This window comes from Amphibalanus amphitrite, unplaced genomic scaffold, assembly GCF_019059575.1.
Source record: "Amphibalanus amphitrite isolate SeventyFive unplaced genomic scaffold, NRLGWU_Aamphi_draft 001149F_arrow, whole genome shotgun sequence".
Classification (NCBI taxonomy): Eukaryota; Metazoa; Arthropoda; class Thecostraca; order Balanomorpha; family Balanidae; genus Amphibalanus; species Amphibalanus amphitrite.
The window spans coordinates 79,758-107,311 of NW_024882643.1; the positions used below are offsets into that span (position 1 = coordinate 79,758).

Here is a 27,554-nt window from a genome sequence, read left to right on the forward strand (position 1 = left end):
GGCTACCGGCGGCAGGTGGTCGCGGTGACGGTCACTGGCGGAAGCTGGATATCGGGGATGGGAGAAGGGAGAGATGGTGAGCTGGTCAGGCTTCGACGCCTCCTCCGCCCTGTATCCAAAAACACATAGGTCATGGGTCCAATGCAACTAAGCAGGCGGCTGGAATCTTAGTGAAGAACAAAATCGGACACTTATTTGGGTGCTGGTCTTTGGTCATATATTGTATTTACAAAACGTTTGATCGATTATGAGCTAAAACCGGAACCGGAATCGGACAGACGGCTGGCGTTTTTCCCGCGAGGTCGCGCCGTTACTGCATAGTGGCGCGTCCGCTCCATAATGTGTCAGCGTGCCCTGGGGCGATGAAATGGTCAGCCCGAAACGGTGGTCTGGCGTCATCTGAGGTCATTTCCGTGGTCAATGATTCACGGTTTGCGATTGTTCAATATGATGTGACAGTCCCACACAGCCGTATTGGTTGTGCTTTTGGTTCTGATAGGGTAGAGGTCATGGGCGCGAAAGATGCACTCTGCACAGCGCACAACGTAAAACCGCAGACGAGCGTTGTTAATCGGATAGGCAAGCAATGTGGCAGGCATGTGCTCTAAATAAAAGTAATGGTGTTGATACTTACATTATATAAATCGAAACGTTCAGAAGTGAGGCTTCTCAGGGCGAACATTCAGCTTGCGCTCATAGGTGTGCGAGCCTTGGCATTCATCTATGACTTTTGCAAGCATGAAAAAAAACGCTTACGATGCTGATTGCTGACATGATAGCGGAGACTGGAAAGCTGTATTTTCCGGTGAAACTGGATACCATTATTACCGTTCTGCGTTGTCACTGCAACTAAAAGGTGCCAACAGTGTTGCTCTCGATAATCGTTTCGTGGTTCGACCGTCGTTAGTGATCGTTAAACGCAGTCGTTGTCTGCTGATGGCCAGAGGAAATCCCCGTCATCAGGAAGTCACGCGGACGCTATGTCCCAGTGGCACGCGAGTCGCGCGCGTGGTGCCCGTACTGGCACCAGCGCCAGTTCGATTGTGGTTTAGCGTGTACCGCGGATGCACCCCGCCCTGTGTTAGGGCAACGGGAACAAAACTTCGTAGTTGTTACGAACTAGCGAGTGGCGACTCTGTATAAATGCGAGGCCAAACATACTGTATTCTCTCCTTCTCTCAAAATGCGACATATTCGGTTGTGCCGTGTTCCTTATAGCATGCTATGAGATGCATCTTTTCATGGTCTCGAAGCTGTAGGTAGGCTTCATTCCGGAAACTTGTAAACTTCGCTTCTTGCGCTGCGCTGATGCGCTGATGATGTGCGCTGATGACCACTGTAGTCCGGGTGCCCAAAAACCCCTATTCATCATCATCATAGCCTTAAAGCCCACATAAAACTTTGCTTTCACGTTTGGCACAAATTGACCGTCGTTTATTAGCAAACTCAATACAGACACGTTTATGAAATGCGCACAATGTTACTGCGGTCAATACATCAATGGACAGTTTTGATTTCATTCACTCTTGCAGGCAGCCACATAACAACAGAACAAACAACATCTCGCTCAGTCATACAACCGGAGGTGATAAAATATCAAAAATGCCACAAACCTCAAAGCTGTCGAGTTCAAAGCCACAAATATCAACGAATATCTTTCGCACCGCTCGACAACTTTTCGAATGTTCGTAGCAAAGCTTCACCATCATTCGGCGGTGGTAAAATGGTGCGTAACGTTTGGCATATGTGACCGCGGCGGGTCACACACTGGTCACACAGGTCACTGACGGGTCACGCCGGTCACACACGGTCGTGACCAGCCATTATACCCTATATCACATGAAGACACGAGCGGTGCCGAGCGGGGCGGCAGACGCGTCACTGCCGCGCGGCCGCTGTCGCCACGGCCCACCGCGCGCGATGGCATGGGCGATGAACACTACACGCGCTCGGAGAGTTGTGCCTAGAGGCGCAGTTCGCTCTCTGAGCTGGACGAGGCGCCGGCGAGCAGATGCGGCCGCCGGTGCGCCGCCGATGGGGGCACGTGCGCTACGTGACGCGACAGCGACGGTGACCGGGTGGCCAGCGGGCTGAGCGCCGGCGAGAAGGACGGCGACATGGCCGGCGCCGCGAACACGTCGTGCGCGATCGGCGAGCGCGCCAGCGACGGCGGAGCGCCCGGGCCGAGACCGGAGCGCGGCACCACGGGCGCCGCCACCGAGCGCGGCGCTACGTTGGTGAGCAGCGGCGGCGGCTTGGCCGCGCTCACCGCGTACGGACTGGGCGCGCTGTCGTCTTTGAGCCGCGCGATCTCGGAGAAGACGTGCGCCAGCGGCTGGTACTGCGGCCCCCAGTTAAGCAGGTAGTCCCAGTTGTAGCTGCCCGTCAGCTCCTCCTCGCTGTGCACGATCGAGCTCAGCGAGCCAGTCATCGACGGCTGCGTCTCGTCCAGGCCGAACGCGCGCGTGCCGTCCATGATGGCCTCGTTCTCCTCTGCCCCCACCGCGGTCAGTTTGGAGGACAGCAGCTCACCGAGCCGCGCGGCGCCGTCCGCAGACCCGCCGCCGTCCAGCACGTGCGCACTGTCGGCGCGCGCGCTCTGCGAGTGCGAGTCATCGCGGGACGTGTCGATACCCAACCTGGCCAGATACTCCTGCGTGTTGTGCGCCGACATCTCCGATAGAGAGTCCTCGTCGGGCACGGCCAGCTGGCGCAGCTTCTGCTGCATCAGCGGCCCCTCGTTGATCATCCGTATCTCCTCGTCCTCATCACCGTCCTCCGCCGAGCCGCGCCCGGAGGAGGCCGACCGGTGCGACTGCTCAGAGAGCTCAGAGTGCGTGTTACGGCCGGCCGGGCGCGGCTCGGCCGTCGCGCCGCCGCCGCCGCCGTACGGGTGCACGATCTCACTGTACCGCGGCGGGAACTGGAGACCGGCCGCCGGCCCGGCTCGCACCTCCGTGTCGAACGACGTGTCGAACTGGTCGGCCATCGTTGGCTTCCCTACGCGTCGGTTACGCATGTGTAGGAACACAAACGCGGCGCCGAACGCCATCACGATGAGGATGATGGCCACCAGTAGACCCACACCCCAAGAGGCGAGCCCGCCGCCGGCGGCGGCCGGCAGACCGGTCCCGTTCAGCGATGGGTCCAGCACCACCTCGACGCCAGTCAGCGCACTTAGACTTCCCGGCCGGCCGCTAGAGGCCACTATCTCGAGCCGCTCGCTGGTGGTGGCCGGCGGCTCGGCCTCGCGTCGCGCCCTCCTCCGCTCGCCCAGACTGCGCGTCACCACGATCTCACCACTGGTCCGGTTCACGCGGAAGAACTGGTGCGGCTCTCGCAGTCGGTACACCACCTGTCCGTCGGCGCCGCGGTCGCGGTCGGTGGCCACCACCCGACCCACCACGTACCCGGGCGGGCCGTCGGCAGGCGTGCGGAACTGGTACTGCTTCTCGGTGAACTCAGGGGCGAACTCATCCACTCCCCGCACCGCCACTCGCACAGTCGCCGTGGCAGTCCTTCCGCCGGGGTCTGCCGCGCTGATGGTGAACGTGTACAACTCCCTCTGCTCGTAGTCGAACACCGCGGCCGTGGTGACCTGCCCGGTGAGCGCGTCCACCTGGAACCGGTCTCCGCCATCCGTCAGGGTGTAGTTTAGCCGCCCGAAGCGGCCGCGATCGGCGTCGTTAGCGTGCGCCGTGAACACCAGCTGGCCGGCCGGCGCGTTCTCCACAGCGAACGCGTGGTACACGGGCTGCGGGAAGCGCGGCGCGTTGTCGTTCTCGTCGCTGACGCGGATGTGGACGGCGGCTAGCGCTGAGAGCGGCCGGGCGGGGTCGCGGTCCGTGGCGCGCACCACCAGACGGTACTCTGAGAGCCGGTCGAAGTCGAGCCGCTGTCGCAGGCGCACCACGCCCGTGTCTCCGTCAAGGGCGAACGCCTGCTGCTCGTTGCCGGAGGTAATGTCGTACACGACGGCAGAGTTCTCGCCGGCGTCCCGGTCGGTGGCGAACACGCGGAGCACCTCGGCGCCCACCTGTGCAGGGGAGGGGGAGGGCGTCAGCGGGGACAAGCTAGGGAAAGGTCATGTAAATACTAAGCCTCCTGGATTTTCCAAAGACGATTACGTTCACAAATTTGGTAATCGTAAAGGGGTTTGAGAAGTCATGAAATAAGTCCAGTTGTGGTAGGCGTCTAAATAAACCACTTTCTCAAGGTACGTGGTCGAAGTAGAATTTTATCAGTTGCTCTAAAATGAAAGAAACTGCATTCCGTCACCAAATGCCTGTCTCTATGCATCTCCTGCCGACTCTCCCGTTATCGCCTTCTCACCTGGGTCTGTTCGCTGATGACTGCCGTGTACTCGGTCTGGTTGAACTGCGGCTGGTGGTCGTTGACGTCCGTCACGTCGATGACAATCTGCGCCGTGGTGTTGCGCGCCGGCGTGCCCCGGTCGCTGGCAGCCGCGTCCAGCACGTAGCGCGCGCGCTGCTCACGGTCCAGCGGACGCACCAGCAGCAGCTCGCCAGTGGTACTGCAAGACAGAGAGGAACGGAAGTGAGTGATGGCGGAGCTCATCCACTTCCGGTGCGGTGAAGCAGGGTTGCTTGCTGTTTGGGGGTCTTTCCTGTCTCGGAGCATATGTAGACGAGAACAACTATGAGGGCCATTGTGCTATATTCCGCTACATTTGATAAACATCTATTTGCTCACTTTAACCGCACGGTGATTGAAGCCTTCGGTAAATATCTATCCTGTAGCCAATGGATGTCGAACTCTACCATGGCCAATCAATTCTCTCAGCACTATGTCGCCGGGTGATGCTCCTATGTCCCCCACAGACACTGACCTGGCGATCTGGAACATGCCGTCCTCGTTGCCGCTGACCAGGCTGTAGTCGATGTTACGGTTGTTGCGCGTCTCGTCCACGTCCTCGGCGCTGACCTGCAGGATAACCTTACCCAGTGCTGTGTCCTCGCTGACACGGGCCCTGCGGGCGGGAGGGGGAGAAAGCATTGGTTACCATTCGATGAAAATAAGATAAAACGAGCCCAGGCATGTAGTTTGAGGACAAAATGTCATGCTTTCACGCTAGCAGCAGCTGCGCCATGTGCCTACTACTACCAATAAAAATATCAAACTTATTTGCTATACTGAGACAAACCAATCCATCGTTCTGCCGGCCACAAAGCCCTCCACCCGCACTCACTTGTAGACGGACTTCTCGAACTCTGGCGCGTGGTTGTTGATGTCCTGCACTCGGAGTCGGACCGCGGCGGCGGCTGTTCGCGACGGGCGGCCTCCGTCGCTCGCCACTACCACCAACTGCCTATCCGGTCGACCGGGCTCGAAACGGACTGTGCTGTTGGTGAGCAGTACGCCGGTGTTGGGTTCCACGGCGAACTCTCCCGTCTCGGAGTCGTCGAGTAGGGAGTAGGTGATGCGCGCGTTCTCGCCCAGGTCCCGGTCAGAGGCCGAAACCCGCAGCACCTGGAAATGGGAAGGGGAGTTAATAAATTAGCCACTCAGTGATTGTTCGTTCCGTGACAGGTGGGAGAAGGGACAATTTGAGGCATGGCTTAAAAGTGACTGATATCGATGGCTAACTATTTTTACGGAAGTGTTGACATTCCATTGAGACCATCATTGCCTCTGTGCCACACGCTACACTGAGGTTTTCCTATGAAACATCGTCCTCTCGTCATCGCTCATCAGTCTTCCACCGCAATCCCCGCCATCCGTCATCGTTTTCCACAATATAATCCAATTTTTATCGCCGACCACTGACCGCAGGTGGTCGTACCCACCTCGACTCCGGGCCCGCTCATCTCAAGCAGACCGCCCGTGTAGGAGCTCTGACTGAACACAGGAGGCTCGTCGTTGACGTCCAGCACGTTGATGGTGACGTTGGTCTCGGCCTGGTGCGCTGCGTCCGACGCCGACACGCGCAGCACGTACTGGTCCCGAGTCTGGGGAAGGGCGGGAATACGATAATGCGGGATCCGAAGGCATGCTTCATTTATGAGAGGAAGTGGTGATGGAATTTACTGAAGCTTGAAAGTATTAGATTGAATTCCAATGCGGCATACATTACGTATGTACTATGTACCCTTTACATTATCCTGCTTGAAACTTAATTTTTATATCTCGCCAGAAGTGTAAGGCATCGAACATTCGAGCACCCCTTACCTCGCGGTCGAGCCGCTCCACCAGCACGATCCGGCCGGTGAAGCGGTCGATGGCGAACGCCTCCTGGCGCGCTGCGCCGCCGGCGAAGCTGTACGTCAGCGCCGGGCTGGTGTCGACGTCGTTGGCGGTGACGGTGGTGACCAGCTGGCCGACCTGGGCGCCCTCGCTGACGCTCACCACAGAGGTGGGAGGGAACGTAGGCCGGTTGTCGTTGATGTCGATGACGCGGATGTGGAGCGCGCAGCGTCCGACCAGCGCCGGACGGCCCCGGTCCGTAGCCGTGATGGTGAGGTCGTACGAGGCGCGGATCTCTCGGTCCAGCACGATGTTGGTGCGCACCACACCCGACGAGCGCGACTCGATCACGAACGCGTTGTCCAGGTTTCCTTCGACGATGCTGTAGACGACGTCAGCGTTGGCTCCCGTGTCGGCGTCCGTGGCAGAGACCTGGCGGGGAGACGGAGCAGTGTTGGTGAGAACGGAGCGTTCACTCACATTACTTCAACAAACGGTATCGTATCGGATCAAGGAATTTTAAATCATTTAGAGGAGGCCTTCTGTTGGGCATGAGAGAATCGTTGACTCAAACCCAATCCTTCACGTCAAGGCAGTTTGAAGGCAAGTTTTATACTTCTATTCTTTTCCGGCGTCAAGGCAAGGCGGACAAGAGCTCAGCTTTTCTGAGCTGCTGATCCTCAACTCCTCTCACCTGTACGACGAAGGTGCCCTTGCTGTTGCCCTCCCAGACGGCGCTGCTGTACTCGTCCTGGGTGAAGCGCGGCTGGTTGTCGTTACGGTCTTCCAGGTCCACGAACACAGTGGTGTACCTGGAGATAGACGTAGCGACGTCACGGATGAGTAATGCCATATCACCCCTTCCAGTGCCGTATTACTTTTGGCATACTCATGACAATCTGTATAGCCTGCAGCTCTCCTTCTAATTCAGGACACTCACCCGTAGAGCGGCGTGGTGCCCTCGGCCTGGGACACCACCACCAGCCGGCGGCGGCGTGTCTGCTCAAAGTCCAGGCTCCGCGGGTCGCGCACCCGGATCAGGCCATTGTTGGCCGTGATCTCGAACGTGCCGTCCTCGTTGCCGGAGCCGAAACTGTAGGTGATCCGCTGGCGCCGGCCGTCACTGCGCACCGCCGTCACCTGCCGGGGAGAGAGGAGAGTGGTGAGATGGTGAGATCGGGCTTCCGATGAGGGAGGCTTCGTTTCCATCAGCTGTTCCTGACATTGTATGGATTTGCTTCTGTTTTGCGAACCAAACAGATAACTCTGTAGCCCAGACTTTAGTTTGCAGTTATCGAACGCAAGCATATCCATGGATCACCTCTAAATAATTTAGGATTATTATCCATAACTTGAGGAGTGGAAGTGAAAGAGCTTCCAGTTCCCGCTGTAAGCAGAGCATTAGAAGTCAATAAGCATCTATATCCGCTGCAGCTCCTGGCTGCTCTGGAGACGTCACGCACCTGTATGACGTCGCTGCCGGTCTGGGCGTTCTCGGGGATGCGCGCCGTGTAGGTGTCGTTCTGGAACTGAAGCGTGGTCTGGTCGCGCTGCTGACCCACGATGATCTCCACCAGACCGACGGCCGACTGCGGCGGACTGCCGCGGTCCTTAGCCACAACCTGGAGGACAAAGAACGGTCAGAGGGCGCGTGGGATAGCATGGCAAGCAAGACAAGGCGCGCAGGGTCGACGGCTGGGCCTCATTGTCAGCCGTGCAGAAGATGGCCGGTAAATGGTGTTCTTGCTCACTGATGTTCTCACGAGTTGACTTAATGCGTCTACCAAACAACGGTCCAAAGCATCGTTTGCTAACGTCGCCAGTGTCGACGGGGATCTCACCTCCAAGTGGAAGACTCGTCCAGACTCCTTGCTGAGAGACCCGATGGCCTTCACCACCCCGGTCTCCGGGTGGATTCGGAACGCGCTGTTGGCAGGCTGGTTGGCGAAGCTGAAAACATTCGAGACTCTCTTCAGGCACGGAGTCTCAGGTAGTTTTGAATGCCGTATCGGCAGGATCGGGCTGAGTCATCGCTGAGTCATAAGTTTGCCAGCACATCACCGCCCACACGAACTCATCGGTATTTCAGACATCCGTGATCATTGATCAATAGCCATTCAACCCCAACTCTTATTGTGACTCTCAATAACCCGTCTTCCTCTTCTATTCCATGTGACTCCTTCATGACTGTTTAAGTGTCTAGATTCCACTTGTATCATCCTTCCAACCTCCCCTCTGCACTGGTAGCTCCAAACCCCTTTCTCACCTGTAAGTGACCTGTCCGTTCGCGCCGAGGTCATTATCGTCAGCGTGCACGGTGACGAGCTCGGTGCCCTGTTCCGTGTAGGCGGGCACCCTCGCCGTGAACGGGTAGCGTGTCAGCACCGGCGCGTGGTCGTTGGCGTCGTCGATGATGACGGTGACGGTGGCACGTGCCACGCGGGCGTCGTACTGACCGCCGTCAGTGGCCTGCACCTCGAACGTGTACCGGGAGCGGCGCTCGCGGTTGAACGAGCTGAGGAAGAACGGGGAGATGGTCAGGGGAGAGATGTCGTGTGCGGGAGACGAGCACGTTTGTCAAGCAGGTGGTGGATGGTAATGGCATAGCAACGCTCTGCTTGGCTGCGTATCATGAGCATGATTGCTTTCTTCAATGGCTGTGTAATTGAACAAGGAGTTGACCTGAATACCATTGTTATCAGTCATAATTACTGCTACCATAAATAGCACAGTTCCTTGTCAAGTCTTATCGTATTATGATTAATGTCCCCAGCCCATGCTCGTCAGGACACGACACGGCCACCTCATTTTTGAATTCCGCTGCCTAACTTCTGCTGACATCACCGTGTGTCTTTCTTTTAATTTCAACTCAGGGCCAAGCTTATCACCCTCTAATCCTTCGCTATCTTAGCATGCCTTCCCCGCGGCGGTAGGTGGGTATATTCCTCTCTCACCATTCTCCTATCCGCCTCTCTCCACCACACTGTATCTCAGGCCCTTTGGTCCCTCCGTCCGCATCGCACTCCACGTCTCTAATCCGCCATGTCCCCTGCCCCACCGCGCGACACTCACCCAGCGGTGGTGATGCGGCCGCTGAGGTTGTCGATCCGGAAGCGCCACTGTGTCTCGTTGCTCAGGCTGTAGGTGACCCGACCGTTGTCCCCGGCGTCATCGTCCGTGGCTGTGACGGTCACCACATCCGTGCCCAGAGGCGCGTCCTCGGGGATACGGACCTGCCGCGGAGGTCGAGGGAGCTTAGGGTTAATGTGGACTAAAGAAGACAGCTGAGAATGTCAGTAACTTACAGTGCTTACTGCTTACAGTGCGGTCACGGGTGGTTTAGTTTTTTTTTGGGGGGGGGGGGGGGCTGGTCTCAGGTTGACGCGTTTAAGTGTTACTGCAAATCAAATTTTCATAATGCAACTTGGTCCTGAAATCAAATGTTAGAGAAGGATATGCTACAAAAACTATTATGGATCGTATAGGCTCCCCTTCCCCAGCCCAACGCCCTCACTTCCCTTACACCGTTAACCCTCGCGGTCGGCTGACCTGGTAGCGGCGCTGCTGGAACACGGGGTCGTTGTCGTTCTCATCCAGCACGTGCACGGTCAGCGGACAGTTGAGGGGCGCGCGGCGGGCCGGCGAGCCACCATCCTGAACCGTGATCTCCAGTTGGTAGGCGTCGCGTGCCTCGCGGTCCAGCGGCCGGGCCGACAGCGCTCCGGTGCGCGCGTCGATAGAGAACTTGTTGCCGACGTTGCCGTCTGGTGAGGGAGACGGGGAGGGAGGTGGCAGTTAGAGTGGAGATCTAGGTGCGAGATTGGTGTTGTGTCCAGTGGCGGTAGCTGGTAGGAAAATGTACAACGCTAATCGGAAAGTCAAGCTTGAATGTTTTCAGGCTGCAAACTTGTAGCTGTAGAAGTTTGTTTCGTATAGAATTGAATGCATTTGATTGGGCGACAGCATCACATTCATCCTTTTCTCGGTCAAATTTAAATCAGCGGAAATGCTCTGCGTCTCTTTCTGAAGTTGATAATGTTGTGTAGGGCATTGGTTCTTAGGGTGAGCCTGCACAGACGCATACCCCAAACAGACACCTGTGATGCTAATGCCGATATTTCTGTCAGACTACCCACCTGTGATGCTGTAGGTGATTTGTCCGTTGCTGCCGATGTCGTCATCGACGGCCACTACGGCGTGGATCACGGCCAGCTCGCTGTTCTCCGGCACGCGCAGCGGGTAACACGCTCCCCTGGTGGTAGAAGGGACGGTACAGAGGGGTCAGACAGCCGGTGACATGACAGGGGTGTGGCCCTAATGGGGGTTCAATGTTGTTTGGATATTCATGCTGTGGTGACATTGAATAACGTGTGTTTTATTTGTGTACCTCAAGTGAGCATGTTTCCCTAAAAAGTTTATCCTGTGTTTGGTATTGAATGAAGACACAATAATTCAATTAACTGCACTAAAAATAAAAGTTAGGTAACATTCCTTACGATTGCAGATGCAATCATCAACCACTGCACTAGGTATTGCAAGGACTGCAAGGACGGTACATGCAATCGCACAACTCTTACGTAATTCCTTTGTTACGTTGGGATGAGCTCCTTTTGAGCTAGTCTGACAGCTACAAAATAACCCCCTGTAGCGATACGCCAACCGGATACAAGAGTTCTGACACTGAAGTTTTTGCTCAATCAAGACTTGAGCACGTGATTCGAAGTTTCAGCACCTAGAACTCTGATGTTTAGTTGAATGACTGAAACTTGGAGTTTAAACACTCACCTGAACTCGGGCGAGTGGTCGTTTTCGTCCAGTACATCAACGATGACTGTGGCTGCGTCGAAGCGGCTGGGCACGGCCCCGTCGTTGGCATAGACGGTCACCACGTGTCGGTCTGTGGTCTCACGGTCCAGCCTCCGTGCCGTCCTAACCTCGCCCGTTCGCGGGTCCACCTTGAACGCATCTCCGGCGACGCCAGCCGGGATCATGAACGTCGCCCCTCCGCCTTCACCGTCGTCCTCGCGATCGGCGGCGACGCGTGCCACCAGGGTTCCGACGGCGGCTCGCTCGCTGACGTTGGCGGAGAACAGCGGTCGGCTGAAGAGGCTGACGTGACGGCTGACGTGCTGCACGTCCACGCGGACGGCGGTCGTGGCGCGCTGCGGCGGCTGACCGTGGTCGGTGGCCGTGACGTTCAGACGATAGTGGCGCTCCGGGCGACCAGTCAAAGGACGCGCCAGAGACAGCAAACCTGGCGGAGGGGGAGGGGTGAGGTGATATCTTTGGCGCCAGAGACAGCAGACCTATTGGAGATGGGAAGGGTGAGTTGAGGGGCAGGGAAGAATGAGCCTAGGGATAGTTACGGGTGAACTAAGGACTGACGAGCCAGCGACAGTATGTCTGATGGAGATGGGGAGGGCGAGCTCTGGGGCATCGGCGTCTCAAGTCGGACGGAAAAGTGTGCGTCTGTTGTGTCGTGATGTGATTTGACACAAAACGAGACACGGAAGACACCGTCTGCGTGTTCAAGTGCGGAGTTTTGAACTTCTCGGAAATGCCCACAGGGAAGTGTGGTAGACCGACATTGCAGTTCGTCTTTCCGTGCAGACCACTTTTTCAAGGTCTCTTGTCTGGTTTTTCTGATAAGTGCTCGGGAGAAATCATGGTCACCGATAATCTGTCTTGTTTGACGGACACTGACGCAGTGCGGTTCACCAACTACCCCCAGATGCAACCGCATGAGAAATTAAGAAATAAACAGCTATGTTCCTCAGTCGATATGGATGTCGAACATTGAAGATCAATTTTGGCTCGGCTCGCTACTGGACAGAAAAAGTATAATCTTCCAAAGGATTAATGAGCTTACCAGACCACATCTCCGCATCTGCAAAGCCACTCATTGAAAAATGATAATAACATCAACAACAGACCGCGGCAGGCCCCGGCTCGTCGATCGCTGCAGGTACCGAGGACGACACTCATTATCAGCCCTGAAAACGTCACCGATACCATCTACAACGCCGCAACATCATCATATCGACTTATGGCAGCGTGCGCTCCCAACAACCCCATCGTTCACTTCGCGTGGGGCGCGCTTCTGCTCCCGAACACCCACCTGTCTCCTCGTCGAGGCTGAACACGTCCTCGCCGTCGCCGTCGGTCAGGGTGTAGGTAACGCGGCCGTTGTCTCGCGAGTCTCCGTCGATGGCGATCACGTGCAGCACCGGGTAACCGACCGGCTCGTCTTCGTGGACCGTGACGCCACCGCCTCCAGCGCGCACGAACACGGGTGCATGGTCGTTGACGTCCTGCACGATGATCTGCGCCGTGAGCGAGGTGCTGAGACGGCTGCGCACCGGCTCCGCCTGGTCCGTGGCTGTGACGATCACCGTGTACTCGGCGTGAACCTCGTAGTCGATGGCCTCGCGCAGGGTGAGGGCCCCTGAGTACTGGTCGATGGCGAACGCCGGCCGCGGCGACTGCTGGCTGATGCTGTACCTGTAGGGGCGAGGGAGTAAGGGAGAGTTAGCCGGCATACGTTATACAATGGTTAGGTTTATGGTTCTAAGAAGTGGGCTATGTCACCACTCACCTGATGTCTCTTTGAAGAGAAGTGATTAGCTAGAAAGCTGTACCTAAGCTTTAGCATGCCAAGGCCTCTTTGAATGAAATTTTGTAAAAAGAAGAAGAATTGATTTACATTTGTGCTACATAGTTCGCTATCGATGCTTGTCCGAAGTCCCAGTCAGATCAGGTCCGGTTCAATGTTTCGCCGTGCTGCGTTCCAAATGCGATGTTCGTGCCAAGTGGAAGCAATAAATATTCAAATGTGCGGTCAAACCTGAATCGCAGCTTCTGAGCACAGACTGTCGATTACGTGAAATCAATACTGTGTGTATGTATGTACATTCTCTGCAGGAAACCTGTTCTAAAGCTTTTAGCGGCACGTGCGCCTTTCAAATGGCGATCACGCCTGCTGATCATCGCTGGCATAGCAAAACAGTGAGGCGGCTGCCGCGACTGGCAGCCTCTGCGATTTCGGCGTGACCACCATTCCGACAAACAGCGCTTCTGCAGCGGCCGAGGGAGAGGCTGCAGCCACAGGCCAGTCGCGGCCGACCCCGCGCCTATGCAAAGTGTCCGTCTCCGGGGCCGGTGGGCGTCCGGCGGCGGCGGCGGCGGGAGCGGTGACTTCACGCGGCGGCTGCAGGCCGCGCTGCCGCGACAGATCGGAGCTCTCGGCCATCGACAGGCGCCAGCTTATCCCCGCTCGCCGGCCGCCCGCACTCGACTGATGAATCGACGCGACAAACAATGCCCGCGCACGCCGGCATTTGCATAGCGCCGCCGCCCGTCTCCGGTCCTGCACACGACAGGCGCGCCGCCGCAGCCGGAGATGCCGGAGATCGGCCGGTTTACGGAACAAACCGCTTGGGCGAACGTGATCGGCTGCGATGTGGCAGCTGGATGCGCTTTGTTGTGCCGCGCATGGCATCAAAGCTTCCGCTGTCCGGCTGCGCTGGTTCGTATTCAATGGTAATGCTGTTTCGGCCTTATTTATCATAGTCGGCGGTCGTGCATGATGTACAAGCGATGTGCCTTGCTAACACGGCGCGTTTACATGCCGACCGGTCGACTGAGGTGGGGTCTGCCGCTGCCAGTGACGCGGGCCAGCGGTAGGTCGGACCTCTGGCCGGCTCTGGTCTGCCTCGGACTACCCCACAGAGACCGCTGGTACGGCCCCAGCAGGCGCCTTCATTAAGCACCCTGAGACCTTGTTTGACCGGCTCAGCCCTGTGCAGGCCGGACCGCGAGCCTGCCTAATGAGGGTGTCTCTCTGGCCCTGGTCACCTGGCAGCATACCTGTGTCTAACCGCTGAACCCGCTAGGCCTAGGGTATTGGCGGGCTCCTAATCCTGCTCGTCGGAGAACTGTGATTAGCATGTCCTCAGTGACCCTTGACCTCATTAGTTAGGTCCACATGTTTCTCTGCTTCATACCTTGTTTATTCCTCTTCCACATCTTTTATGTCATCTTTTCGTAGCAAACCCTCTCTGCGCAGATAATCAGTCCAAGCGACTCGGAGAAAACGTGCAGGAGGAGCTGTGGAGGATGAGATCCTTCAGCTTCCTTCTTTCCCTACAGCCCCTCTAACTTCCTCCAGTCCCCGTCCAGCCCCTGCGACCCTCTCCACCCCATCCCATTCCCCTCGCGGCGCCCACCTGACGGTGCCGGCCGCTCCGCTGTCGGCGTCGGACGCGGAGAAGTTCCAGACGGCCGTGCCGGGCGCCGTGTCCTCGGCCACCGAGAAGAGCACCAGCTCGTCGCCGAACGCCGGGGCGTTGTCGTTCACGTCGCGCACGCCGATCGTGACGGTGATCTCGCCGTTCTGCGGGTTGGTGGCGCTGGCGTCGGCAGCGGCGATCGTCAGCTGGTACTCCGAGGCCATCTCGTAATCCACCTGAGGGGAGAAAGGGGAGTGGGAGGGTAGAGCGGTGACGTTGACCGAACTGTGTTTCTCAATGATGTGGATACGGGACATTATGCATCTCTCCAGCGTCGTTCATTCGTTGATACGACCGTTTCCTTCGTTCCCACCCTTAACATCCTGCACCTGCTCTGCCTTGGTCCTCACCTCTCGGCTGGTGAAGAGCGCGCCCGTCGACCGGTCGATGTCGAACGTGTCGTTGAGGTTGCCGCTGAGGATGGTGTAGGAGACGCGGCCGTTCTCGCCGGCGTCCCGGTCGATGGCTTCCACGGTCCCCACCTGGCGACAGCGATAGAGGTTCAGGGGTCTGTTGCCTATCATTTGGCCCCTCAATAGCATCCTCAATCCTCATTGTCCCGCTTTCTTCTGCGACATTAAGGGCAACGTCACCTACATCCCAAAGTTCTATGTCATTAGCCCCACATCATCAACCCCCAAGTCATCCGCAGCCGCCATACCACCCGCCTCAACGCATTGCCTATCCCAAGTCATTAAACCTTCACATCACCCTGTCACCACGTCAGCAACTTCCACAGCAGTCCCTCCCACCACGCCAGCTATGCTCGGTCTCCCTCCCCGCTAATCGGCGGGCCACCCGGCTCCGAACGGCGCTCGGTCGCGTTACAATCACATTACGATCAGCATGACGTCACTGTCAGTGATCCGATGTTATCTCGGCCAAAGTCGCCGGCTCAAAACGTCAACGCATGCGGCGCCTGTGACGCCGAGCGGATTTGCAGACGCCTTCGACGCCTGGTGGGAGAGCTTTCGCTGGACGTTGTTGCCAACTCGGTATAGTTAGTCGGGACCTTCGCCAGTCCTTACAAAGGGCAGAACCCGGATTACCGACTGGGCTGAGGCCTTTCTTTCTTTCTCATGCACTCGTCGCCTATAATTTCGTTTCTTCTTTTTATAATTGCTTTCCGAATACTGCCTATTTTTGTCCAGATACAAGCCTGAATTTTGTAGCATCCCTTCTTCCCTTACCTACTACCTCAAGTTACCCATTTACTTCTTCCTTCCCACAGTTGAAGCTTGTATCCCTTCTTCGCACCGAACTCACCTTGAATCCGATCGGTGAGTTCTCCTGTATCGAGAAAGTGAGGCTGGACGTGGCGAACGTCGGCGAGTTGTCATTGAGGTCCAGCACGTTGATGGTGATGGGGTGGGTGGCCTGCCGGGGCGGCACTCCGCCGTCCCGGGCGACCACCTCCAGTCGGTATACGGCGCGCGCCTGGGTCAGGAGGTCGTGTCAGCCGGGAGCGAGACGCCATGTCACTGTGTCAGATGGGACCGACACCGTGTCATACGTCGTGTCAGACCTAACTGACACTGTGTCAGGCGTGTCAGACCAAAGCTGACGTGTCAGAGGAAATTCGGACAGCAATGCCGGCACTGAGCTGATCTTGTTACTGGCTCAGTTTGTCTGATTGACGGGGCTTCGGAACGAACAGGATTGTTACATAAATGCGAATCTATGATACGACTCTGGAAACAACAGTTGATTGGTAATTGATGTGAGATCGAGGCTAATCGCGCATCCCGCTCTTTCCTCTTTTCATTGTGATGTTCTCGAGTTCACAGGATTACTATCATGGTGTGACATTATGTTCTTACCTCATGGTCCAGCACTCGTGTGGTCGAAATCACGCCGGACACGGGGTCGATGGAGAAAGCCCCGTTCACGTCGCTGTCCGTGTCTGTGGAAGACCGGTGGCGACGTCAGAAAATTCAGAGTTCAAAGCAACTACTTCAGTCGGATGAACTAAGCAGTCGGTGGCTCAGCTCATTTGGGCAACGACTAAACACGCATCAGTGACGGGCAGTGAACACGATACATGTGTTTTCATTTCATTCTTCTTTTTATTTTCATGTTGTATTTCAACTACCATTCAGTTGATAGCGATCCGGACGAAGTCGTTTTCAAAGTAAACTTTGCAAGCTATTCCAGAGATTATGCATGCATTTGCATACATACCCACATGTCTCGGCATTTCCTGGAATGCTATCAGATTGCCGTCGCTCCCATTTCCTCGTAGTGGCTCTCCTTCACGAGTGCACGAACCCTTCCTGAATTCTGTTCCGTAGTGGCAGCACCCCTGCAGTACCCGCCCTGTGTTGGTCTCTGGACTCGCCCCAGCCTTAGCACGCCCTGTCAGGGACGGACGTCTGCGGGTTGACAGCCGCCGCCGCCGAGGCTGGCCCGGTCGGGACGGGTGCGCTGGGAGCCCCTGACTCTGTGCTCGCTGACAGGCCGCCCATTGTTCGCGGATTATGGTGCAGTGATCAGAACCAGAGGCTGAGAGAGGACCCGGCGGCGGTCACTGTCATCCGGCCACCGAAGGCCGGGTCATTGCACTGGCTCGGTGACTGGGGCCTAATGAGGGAACTCGGGACGGGAGGATGTTCCGGGGTGCGTTCTGATGGCACTTGGTGTGTGTGTGTCATGGAGCCGGTTGTGCGGAGGGTGCGGGTGTGTGCTGGCACGCTCCCAGTGCTGGGTGGCCTCTGTCACCATGTCAGCAGCCGCCCCGCCCTGTACCGGCCGCCCGGCCCGGCGACGGCCCGTCTCTGTCGCGGAGTTTATGGCGGCGATTAGCGATCGGCCGGTGGTGGCGGCTGTGACACCCCGGCAGGTCACAGGGTCCCAGCCGTCCGCCGCGCCCCTGCCGGCCCGCCCCGGCTGAATCCCACGCCGCGATCCGTACTGAGGCCGGCCAGTGATGGAACACATCGCCGGGTGGATGGCAAATCCTCAGTCAGGCCTGGACCTTATGTCGCAAACCACCACCCTTAGAACTGCGGTGTGTCATTTTCAGTGCCTCGGAAGACCTGACCCTGTACCATCCTCTCATTCAGACACATATTTACCTGAGCCCTCATCATCTACTCAGTCAACAACCTGTACCTGTGCATAAGAACACCTCACCGCGTCTGGCCCGTCCCAAAACATCCCGACCTGGTCGCATCTGACCCGTGCCTGAGTACCCGATCCTGCCGCACTTGACCCGTCCCCACTACCCCGACCCGCCGCCTCCCCTGTATCTGCAGCAGCGGTCTCAGCCTCTATCGCTCAGACCCACCTCCGCTGCCAGCCGACAATCCGCCGTCCATCCCACATAAGAACGACACAGCCGCGATTATAATTAATTTTATTTGAATTGATAAAGAACAATCTAAATAATGATTAAGGCGGCGCGGCGGTGTCTGCGGAGGCGACCATTACTGCCACCCGGCACCGGACAGCGGGCCGTCCCGTTACTCGGCACAGTCGCAGCATATGTTGCCAGATGCTATCCGGCCGATATAGTGCCGTGTATTTTTAGCCGCCGGGCAGGCTCTGCGAAATGTATGACCCGAAATGAATAGTGATAATGCTTGGCACCAGCCACTGAAGAATTTAGTCGAGCGCGGCGGCATTTGGATTTCGTGTGGGTCTGTCGGGTGTATGTCATAAGCGTGTAGGTATGTGTTGTTTTGTTCTCAGGCGAACAAGACAGGTATGAACTGAACAAATGAAATGTAATGTATCTGCATGCAATGTGACCCGTTACTTTTGATGTGCTACTCATTCATTGGACTTAAAATATGCCTAGAAGATCTCCTAATGTGACATTTAAAAATCGATTCGATCGATTTATGTCGAATCGTTCTAAGAAATGGTCATTACATAACATGAAATGGCCCCGCATTTTGTACGCTCGATGAGCTCCGCTGTTTTGTCGCAGTCAGTGGTGTTCAGCCGCACCTGGTTTGACTGCAGATTACCGTTTACTGGAAACTGCCACCTGGCTGCCGGTCGAGTTCATAGCCCATCTGCGACGATCGCTGGTGATTGCACCGATCACTCGATAAGTCCCCGTGCACGTCTCGTTGAACGACGGACGTCCTGGCTGACCGCCCGAGCGATGTGCGGAACCGTCCACAGACACCGCTTTCTGCAGCCGAATTGGGCACATAACTCACGCTAAGTGTCGCGCGGGCTCGCAGTGACAGGTCACGTGACAGGTCGCCGTGATGATGGAAGCTGTCACGTGACGGCGGCTGGCGTCCCGGCGGACTCCTCGCGTCCCGCTCGGCGCCGAACAATGGCAGCGCTAAGTCGTTTTTACGAGCGTCAAACCAACACGTTGACTGCGACTATTCCAAAAATGACGCTCGGGCCGCCGGTGCCGATCGGTGCACACTGCACGCCTTGCACAGGATGCCGTGCACCTGCTGTGCACCCATCCCCCGCCCACCTGTACGTGGGGTGTCCGGCGTCTGTCTCGTCCTCACTGAGCCGTACCGGTAGTGCACCCTTAGCACCTCGCTTGGCTCGTATAAACGGAATAATTGGCGTGATTCCGACCACAAACCGCCACCAGTATTTCACCGGTAATGCGCCTGGTCTCGCTCCGTCACGTCGTCCAACCACAGCTGTCGGCCTACTGTGACCGATATCTTCAAACCTCGGATTCCCGTATAGATGAACCACATCTCGCTCCAATTCTCGCCCTCCTAGCAGTGTGGTCACCCAGCCAATTCCTCAGCCCGAAGCGGCCATCAAGTCGCGTGTCATTCAGTGCCCCGCCAACCCTCTGCATTCTACCCATGCATGTTGACCTTATCCCGCTTCGTTTCGTTCTGTCCCCTACCCTTCCCTCTTCTTCAACCTTCACCCAAAGTCTCCCCTTCCCTCTCACCTGGTCCGAAGCTGTAGACGAGCGTGGCGTTCTCTCCGAGGTCGGCGTCCGTGGCGTGCACCTGGACCACCTCGAAGCCAGCCTGCTGCTCCTCGCGCACGCTGATGACGCCGTCCAGCGGCTCCAGGAACTGCGGCCCGCTGTCGTTGTCGTCCAGCACACGAACCTGTGAGGGCGGAGAGGCACAGAGGTTAGACGAGTTGTGGACTCGTGGGATGTGATTGTCGAGTATGCCCGGGGGAGCAAGAAGGCCAAAGGTATCGTGCTTTGGTATGCTGTACTGGCGTCATTTCTACAAAATAGGCTAGAGCAAAGTTACAACAAAATGCGCTAAAATTTGTCATTAACGAAATTCTGAGTGTAGGTATCAATTCAAAGTTTAAGCAGTGAGAGTTCGAATGTAATCGTCCAATCACTTTCACATAGATCGCCGATTCCCAGGCGTTTTTAGGCCCGCTGCCGGTCCGCGTATTGCAGCCAGGACAGCCCGTTAGCCACATACCCAATTACTGAGCTATGGCACTGTTGCTTTCTAAACTCGTGAGATATGTGCAGTCGTCGGTCACAGTAATGGCGCTGTCCCCATTCCCGTACTTTCATTTTGACGTCGCGCCAGGAACGATGTCACATATCGTCTCCTACTGCTGTATCCCCTTAGTAGTACTCCTAATGAACGTAAATATCGAAATATAATTGTAGTCAAGACATAAGCTGCACATAATCCGCTACTCCCGCAGCGTCCCTGGGTCTCGCTACCGTCCAACTCGCTCAGCGTCTAGCACTTAGAGCATTTGCAATGCACGCGAGATACAGTGCGCACTCGAATGGCTGACCTCTGTACCACACCTGGCGTTATCAAAATTGCACCCATCCCCACCTTAACCTGCGCCGAAGTGTCCAACACCCAGCACAGGTCGACGTCCTCCAATATCACCCAGACATCCGCTGAGCTGGATTGTGCAAGCGCAAAGATCAGTCACATTCCCACGTTGACCCAGCGTCTAATTGAAATGTTGATCCATGGGATAAGGGAACGCCGCGGATTCCTGTGCATGATCAAAGCTCCGCAGACGTCAGTAATTAGTGTTGCACCGGTCAGACACCGGAAAGTCGCGGTGCGGAGAGCACCCGGATCTGCCGTCGCTGGTCTGACCGGCCGGCAGACGACTCAGCTGATCAGGGGCTCGCGCGGGCACCGCCGCACCGCACACTGGTCGGAAACGCTCCAGCGAGAGGCCAGCGGCCTTTCCGCAAAAGTTTTTTGCTTGTTATTCCACAACTAGTGGAGCAAACTTCATAAAACTTTGCATACCTTCTCTGTCATATGTAAGCTATCATTTGGATGTCAAGCACTAAATATATGACGTGAATCTGTTAAGTTATGACGTCATAATTGAGTATAATACAGGATCTAGCACCACTTTAAGTCAACAAGGGAAATTGGGAGCTGCCATTCGGGCACCGGGATATTTCATGCACTCCTTGCAAGGTCCAGTGCTTGACTTTAGCATTGTTGACTTTGCGTGACGTCATTTATGACGTCACTAAGGCCATGTAAGTTTTTCGTCAATAACTCCTGATCAGATGGAGCTAGAGAGTCGGGAAAGCCACCATTGGACTCAGGAAGACCTGCCGAATCGAATGATATGCGATATGACCTCCTTCAACCATTTTCGTGACCTGAGGGGCTCCGACCTGACCTTGACCCGAGGTTAACACCTTAACCCTCGCCGGCACAGGGAGTTGATGCAACCCCCCTAAAGTTTTTCGCGAATAACTCGCGTAAAAAGCGGCCGATCGCGACGAAACTTTCAGTACCCTCGCATTGATCAATTTTACACCTACCCTGAAAATTTCATGACCCTGACCCCAATGACCTTTGACCTGTGACCTCTTTTCCGTGACCATGTTTGGCCGAAATCGCGATTCGGCGTATGTCGGCTCGCATTAGCCGCGCGTTTGCAAGCTTTTCGTGGTTTCAAACGTTCAAACATGTGATTTGATGTTGCTCCCATACATTAGGATGGGTGTCAAGGTCACCTGAAGGTCAGGTCAGGTCATTGACCTTTGTTGACCTCGGATGACCTCGGTTCACTTTTTCGAGTTTTACATGTTTCTAGGCTAGTTTTTGGAGCTGAATTCTAATTTAGCAACCATTTGAACATTTACGAAGTAGTTTTGGCGCCTTCGTAACATGTTACGAAGCTGTCAGAGGCGGTTGACACGTATTACGAATACCCGTCACAACCCCTACCGGTTGACCTGACCTGACCTGACCCGACCTGGTCTAAATGCTTAAAGACATCATCTCTGATCAAAACTTATACGATATTCGTGATCAGCACCCCGGAAACCACATAGCAGCCACATTTTACGACTTTCTAACAGGTCCCGATTTTCCCGGTTTTCGGGTCATTGACCTGACCTGGAAGGTCACCCGATGACCTAGGACCTTAAAATTGGGTATCATCGGCTTCCTCTCGTGACGGGCAACACGCTCGTTTTTTTCGCGAGGCTCTAGCTCGATCAGGGGCCAAACGCGAGGGGGGTCGTACCCCGCCTTGTGCCGTCGAAGGACGCAAAATGGCCTGTGCCGGCGAGGGTTAAGTTGACTTCACCCGAACACCAAGTATAGCATTCAACGCGCCTGGGCTAGACAAACACAATTATGCCAAAATCGCGGCAGTGCGATCATTTTTGGCAGAGTAATTAACCTAAAACCGAGCCCGTGCCTTGTGGCACTTACCTGACCTAAGAGGTCACTGGCTGACCTAAGACCTTAAAATCGGGTAGTACCTAATTTTTGCGTCTTATAACTGCACACAAGCTTTTTTTCCGCGAGGCTCTAGCTCAATTAGAGGCGAAACGGCGAAGGAGTTGTACCAACCCTCCCCGGTCAATGTAGAAAACCAATCGGTCCGGCCAGGGTTAAATACCGGAATTGTGATCTAATGTAAAAAGACGGCCCAAGGTAACCCGATGTCAGTGACAGGTGTCCTATATTTGCAGCGTCTAATATTCACGAAGGTTTCAATTTCCACTTTCTTCAGCCGAGTGATGGTTGTCAATAGCAAGGCTCTCTAAATGCAAGCTGTAATCGCCACGCAATATGTGGAAGGCTTTTGATGTCAATACATACATAAATGCATACATAAAACGCGCTTTTCACAAAATTCATAAACTCAAACGCATCTGTTTTTAATGACCAGTCAACTACGCATGGATGCGTGCAGGCCACACAGGTCAGCGTAAGCCGGGCGCGGCGACCGAGCCGAAACTGGGGCGGGGCGGGCGGTAGTTGGGTAGGAAGAGCGGCTCCTGCAAATTTTGCGCAAATATGCGCAGTTAGCTTTTATGTTGCCCTGGTGTAAATTTAAATCCTACTTCATCTCACAAAAAATCAGAGTGGAACTAGATGGGACTACCTGTTGTTTCCTTACCTAAACTTTGCAGTTATATTCCAGAATCACTGTAGGAGAGCCTTCATAAAAAAGCTATAGTACATCTTAGTTAGGGAAAAAGTATACCAAAAATTTTGCACTGGCCAGTCGGCAACTTCATAACGAACATTTTGATGCATAATATGTAGGATTTCAATTTCGTGTCTATCAGCAATAAGACTCTGAATATCCGGCTCAAGAAACCTCTTGCTCCGCGTCAGTTTCCGAGTTCTGGGATACCCCATCTTCGGGGGCTGATTACAGCTATTTTTGGTCACCCGGATTAGTTTTTTTGGCCTAAGTATAATAATTTGATCAATTTCAAATCGATCTATATAAAAAATAATCCGAAACTCCGGAATCGCCCGTGGCCTCTCGTGAGGGCGTTTCCGACCAGTGTGCACCGGTGCGGGTCAGGTAAGGACTGGAGCGCGACGGGGCGGACCCCGAGGGTCGGGCGTCCGTCGCGTCGGGTGCGCTACCTTGACGACGGCGGCGGAGCGTCGCGGCGGCACTCCCTCGTCCGAGACGTCCACTGAGAACTCGTACAGCTCGATCAGCTCGCGGTCCAGCTCGGCAGCCGTGCTGACCACACCTGGAACCGGGGCAGGGAGGCGGTCAGCATGTCGAACTGCGTGACAGGAACATGGTGCCCGTCAGGCGACGCCTCTGTTGATCAGTTTCTCAATGGTTTCAACGTCAGGCGCGCGCCACTCCTATGGTGATGCTCAGTAGGGACGGGGGGGCAGTGGGTGTTAGATAGTGGCTTTGCTCGGGAATATTGATGCTAAACGGAAACGGTGCTTGAATTGGTACTAGATTGGAGCCGCCTACAGATAGTTCGATGTTCATTGTTCAATGACAAACATGCACAAGACAATGGGGCAAGACAAACCACGGTGGGGGCAGCAAGTGTAAGCACATCTAGGCTTTATGGTCATCACTCAAACGCGTTATTAAAACCAAACCCACTCCTCCACATCCATGGTTTAAAGGTTCAAAGGACGTCATTGTCGAAAGTCTAAACATCGTATTACTACACGTACTTTTGACCAATGCTGCTACTGGTGCGAACTGCGAAGAGTCGCACTAAGTCGATTCACCATCTAACAAATCTGAGTGAGCTCCGGCCGGCTAATTCCGTCGCGGAGGAATTCGCCCTGTGTGTCCGAGGAGCGGCGATCCACCACGTCACCGGCGTGTCACCTCGGCGAGCGGCTCTGTGTCGTCACCGGAGCCGGCTGACAGACCGGTACTCTGACACCCCTCCCCTCCCTCCCCCGGGAGGTGACACTCCCGAGTGGGGGATCTCGGCACGCTCCGGCCGGCCGCCCGCGCCCTGCTCTTCAGTGACGCCGAGGCCGGGGTTTCCATACGTAATCCAATGAGCGGCGATTGCTTGATAAATGAGCCGGCCGGGCAGCTGGATGGACTGTTTCCGAGGCATTGATGTTTGTCGTCATTGCATTTGAACTTAAGACGCAGGGACAATCTAGTGACGACATGCAGAGAACCGTGTCGCTTCTCAGGCCCTTGTTGCCACTAGTTAGACGCTCCGCTCCGCGGCCTCAGTCGTGAAAGATCACGACATCGGCTTGCTCGGCGACAAACAAGGACAGTTCGAGCTGGTCTCACGGCTTGTCTCACCAGCGAGCCGACAAGACCGGCCTGCGCCCGCTTTGTTCAAAGGTCACCCGCCTGGGAATCGGCCGGACCTGCTGGATTTGTGCCGGCTCTGGTGACACATGCATGATGAGCCACAAGTATGCACGGTTTACACGGAGCCTCAGTCTCAGACGGAGACGTTCGCGATGCGCCAGACGAACGATGCTTGTCGATTCTGTCATAGACGGGCCATGGCCCTGAACCGGCTCCTGCTGGGCAGCTTGGCCAAGCTGCTGACCATATATGCAGAGATTTTATTTCTGAAATTGCAATGCTGTGATGCATCAGTGTATCTGAAGGCTAGTCGTGTCCTGCAGATTTATACAAGTGAATGCATTTTAGCTTATATATTAATCTATCTCTGGACAGCGTCTGCTGAACCATGTTCGTGCCTCTTTCGTGAACGTTCTGTTTGCCACAAACGATCGATTGCGGTCGGTTTCTGATTATCATCCTCCCCATATCGTTCCATCTGGTGATCAGTGCCTGCGGCTGGCCAGATGTCCTCGGTTCGTTCCAGTCTGGCCTCTTGTTCGTACTCTGTGACTGCTGCCGTCATCCCTCTGAACAATTCAAACCAAGCACCACAATCGGTAGCTATTTGGACTGGGATACTCGTTCCACCGCCGTCTCATCATCCTCTCTGTGTAGCATTGAATTGAGAAGGTAAACAGCGCTCGCTGATTGAATATCCGTCTCACGGAGTCCCACTTCCGTCCCACCATTTGCCACCACCCACCATCATCCCACCTTCCCCGTCGACCAGCACTCCGGGCCGGCACGCCTGGCTGCGGCCGGCCGCGACGGCTTAGCGGGATGGCTGCGACGTTGACGGTGTCTGGCCGGCCGGATTACCGACACGACGGCGACACGGGCCGGCATTCCGTCGGAGCCGCAGGTCCCCGAGCGGGACACGGCGACACACGCCACCCGGAGGATCAGCCGGCCGGTCCGCCGAGAGACGCCCGGGACCGGGGGTGGAGGTGGGGCGGTTCTCGGGACTGGAGAAGCTCGAACGGGACCAGTGGGAAGAATGTTTGACAGTGATTGGGCTTGGTTGATTAGGGAGGTTCTGATGTGAGAAGGTGGATAGGGCAGCTGCCAAGAACGGATGACAACTGCTGGGGTAGAACTGAGTGCGTTTGTGACGAGAGCGGGATAGAACAGAGTAGTTCTTGGGAGCGAGGTGGGACGCTTGCGTGTCAGAGTCAGACGGGATGCAGTGCTTCAGTGTTTGTAACCAGACAGATATTTGGACCAATGAAGGCAATGAAGGAGATGGGAATGAGCTGAGTTGGAAAGGTACGGTGGAGGCAAGATCAACACTAGTGTGAAGGAGGAAGATTCGTCAGTAGCGATTGAAGAACAATGTAATGAGGAAAATTGTATCTAGTGCCGCAATCTATCGTTTAAATGACGAACTTCCGATAGCTGACTGGTGATCAGTGCAGACTGCAGAATCTTAGAAGTATTACTTAGAGCAGAGCTAAGGAAACCCATTGTCTGCCGTTTTTTTTCAGCAAAAGCACAGATGATCTTCTGAACCTGCTGTTGCAGGACATGCCATCATTATCCAGACCATGTCCGCTGACCGTTGACGGACAGGGACACCCTCGGCGGCCGGCCGGTGACGTGTGGTGTCACCGGTGGTCGCCGGTCCTCAGAACAGGTGGGCTTGGTCGTGTCACCTCAGCCGCAGAGACGCGACAGAGGCGTCCGAGCGGACCCGGTTCCCAGAACGCGTCAAACGGAAACGTTGCTCCGGAGCAGGTCAGACATGCGCCCTGAGTCATCTATTGCAATGGGAACACCAGTGGAACAGGCTGGGAGAGACAGAAAAGTGCTGCAGATGACCAACTCTGGGAAACTTTCCGAGTACGGTCGTGAGCGGCTTGTTTCTTCAACAGAAAGGAACTCTGCGAAGATCACGATTGTTACATAACTCAGGTGATAGCGGCACATCTGAACGAAGAAGCTTACTCGGCAACAACCCAGTGAAAACAACAAAATGACAAGTCTAATGTTGCTAATCGCGAAAATTACTCAGCAATTCAATAAGTAAAGACAACCTCAACTTTTCAAACTTGTGACTCTATGTAGTTACCACACCGAGCAGCCACTCACCGGATCTGGGGTGCACCCTGAAGCTGGCGTTGATGGGGTTGAGGCTGTAGCGCAGCGACGCGTTGGCTCCCAGGTCCCTGTCGGTGGCCGCTAACGTCCCCACCACCGTCCCGACGGCGACATTCTCCATCACAGCCAGCTCGTACGTCTGCTGACTGAACTCTGGCGCGTGATCGTTGACGTCGAGCACCCGCACCAGGGCTGCCGTGGTGGCGGTACGCGCCGGTGTACCGTTGTCGGTGACCTGGACGGTGAGTCGGTACTTGTCGGCCGTCTCCCGGTCCAGCTCACCCTTCAGGTACAGCCAGCCGCTGTTTGGGAAGATGCCGAACAGTCGGCCGGGCGGCTCCACCAGTCTGTAGGTGAGTCTCGCGTTGTTTCCCGTGTCGGCGTCCGTGGCGGTCAGCTGTAGCAGCTGCGTGTTCACCGGCACGCTCTCCGGCACCGACACCTGGTACTCGTCGCGCTCGAACTGCGGCGTGTTGTCGTTGAAATCCTGCACGGCGATGTGCAGAGTGAGGTTGGCGGAGAGCGGCGGCGAGCCCCCGTCCGTGGCGCCCACCACCAGGTCGTAGGTGCGCCGCTGCTCGTAGTCGACCTTCTTCACCAGGGATATGGAGCCGTCCCTGGCGCTGATCCTGAACACGCCGTCCGGGTTCCGCAGCAGGCGGTACCGCACGCGGCCGTTCTCGCCCGAGTCGTGGTCGCGCGCGTGAGCCGAGTAGATGGCCGTGCGCAGTTCCGTGTTTTCCGGCAGGGAGAGCGTCGCCTCCACGGCGTCAAACTCGGGCGGGAAGTCGTTCACGTCGCCGATGGTGACGTTCACCTGTGGGCAGAGACGGATGGAGTCAGGACTCCTCTCAACGGCAGGTTGTCTATGGGCATCGCTGATTCCCTTGCTCTCTTATCTTGGAACATTATCTGTCAATGAAAAGAAACAAATGA

The 27,554-nt window shown here is 55.8% G+C and overlaps 1 protein-coding gene across 1 annotated transcript in view; it reads right to left on the bottom strand.

The window, feature by feature from the left end:
* Positions 1–1,405: 1,405 nt before the first annotated feature.
* The window catches only part of LOC122370606 (protein dachsous-like), a 64,510-nt gene continuing 38,361 nt past the window's right edge, over positions 1,406–27,554 (bottom strand). The window contains exons 10-32 of the mRNA XM_043346338.1: positions 26,610–27,435; positions 23,303–23,415; positions 19,381–19,546; positions 16,313–16,395; positions 15,759–15,929; positions 14,843–14,974; positions 14,430–14,668; positions 12,323–12,705; positions 10,990–11,458; positions 10,341–10,456; positions 9,754–9,968; positions 9,277–9,437; positions 8,471–8,719; positions 8,046–8,154; positions 7,668–7,826; positions 7,145–7,344; positions 6,899–7,016; positions 6,190–6,636; positions 5,808–5,969; positions 5,210–5,490; positions 4,850–4,990; positions 4,333–4,534; positions 1,406–4,036 (exon numbers count right to left, since the gene is read on the bottom strand). Coding sequence (XP_043202273.1) covers positions 1,964–4,036; positions 4,333–4,534; positions 4,850–4,990; positions 5,210–5,490; positions 5,808–5,969; positions 6,190–6,636; positions 6,899–7,016; positions 7,145–7,344; positions 7,668–7,826; positions 8,046–8,154; positions 8,471–8,719; positions 9,277–9,437; positions 9,754–9,968; positions 10,341–10,456; positions 10,990–11,458; positions 12,323–12,705; positions 14,430–14,668; positions 14,843–14,974; positions 15,759–15,929; positions 16,313–16,395; positions 19,381–19,546; positions 23,303–23,415; positions 26,610–27,435 — 7,215 coding nt within the window. The 3' untranslated portion in view covers positions 1,406–1,963. The remainder of the gene's footprint in view (positions 4,037–4,332; positions 4,535–4,849; positions 4,991–5,209; positions 5,491–5,807; positions 5,970–6,189; positions 6,637–6,898; positions 7,017–7,144; positions 7,345–7,667; positions 7,827–8,045; positions 8,155–8,470; positions 8,720–9,276; positions 9,438–9,753; positions 9,969–10,340; positions 10,457–10,989; positions 11,459–12,322; positions 12,706–14,429; positions 14,669–14,842; positions 14,975–15,758; positions 15,930–16,312; positions 16,396–19,380; positions 19,547–23,302; positions 23,416–26,609; positions 27,436–27,554) is intronic.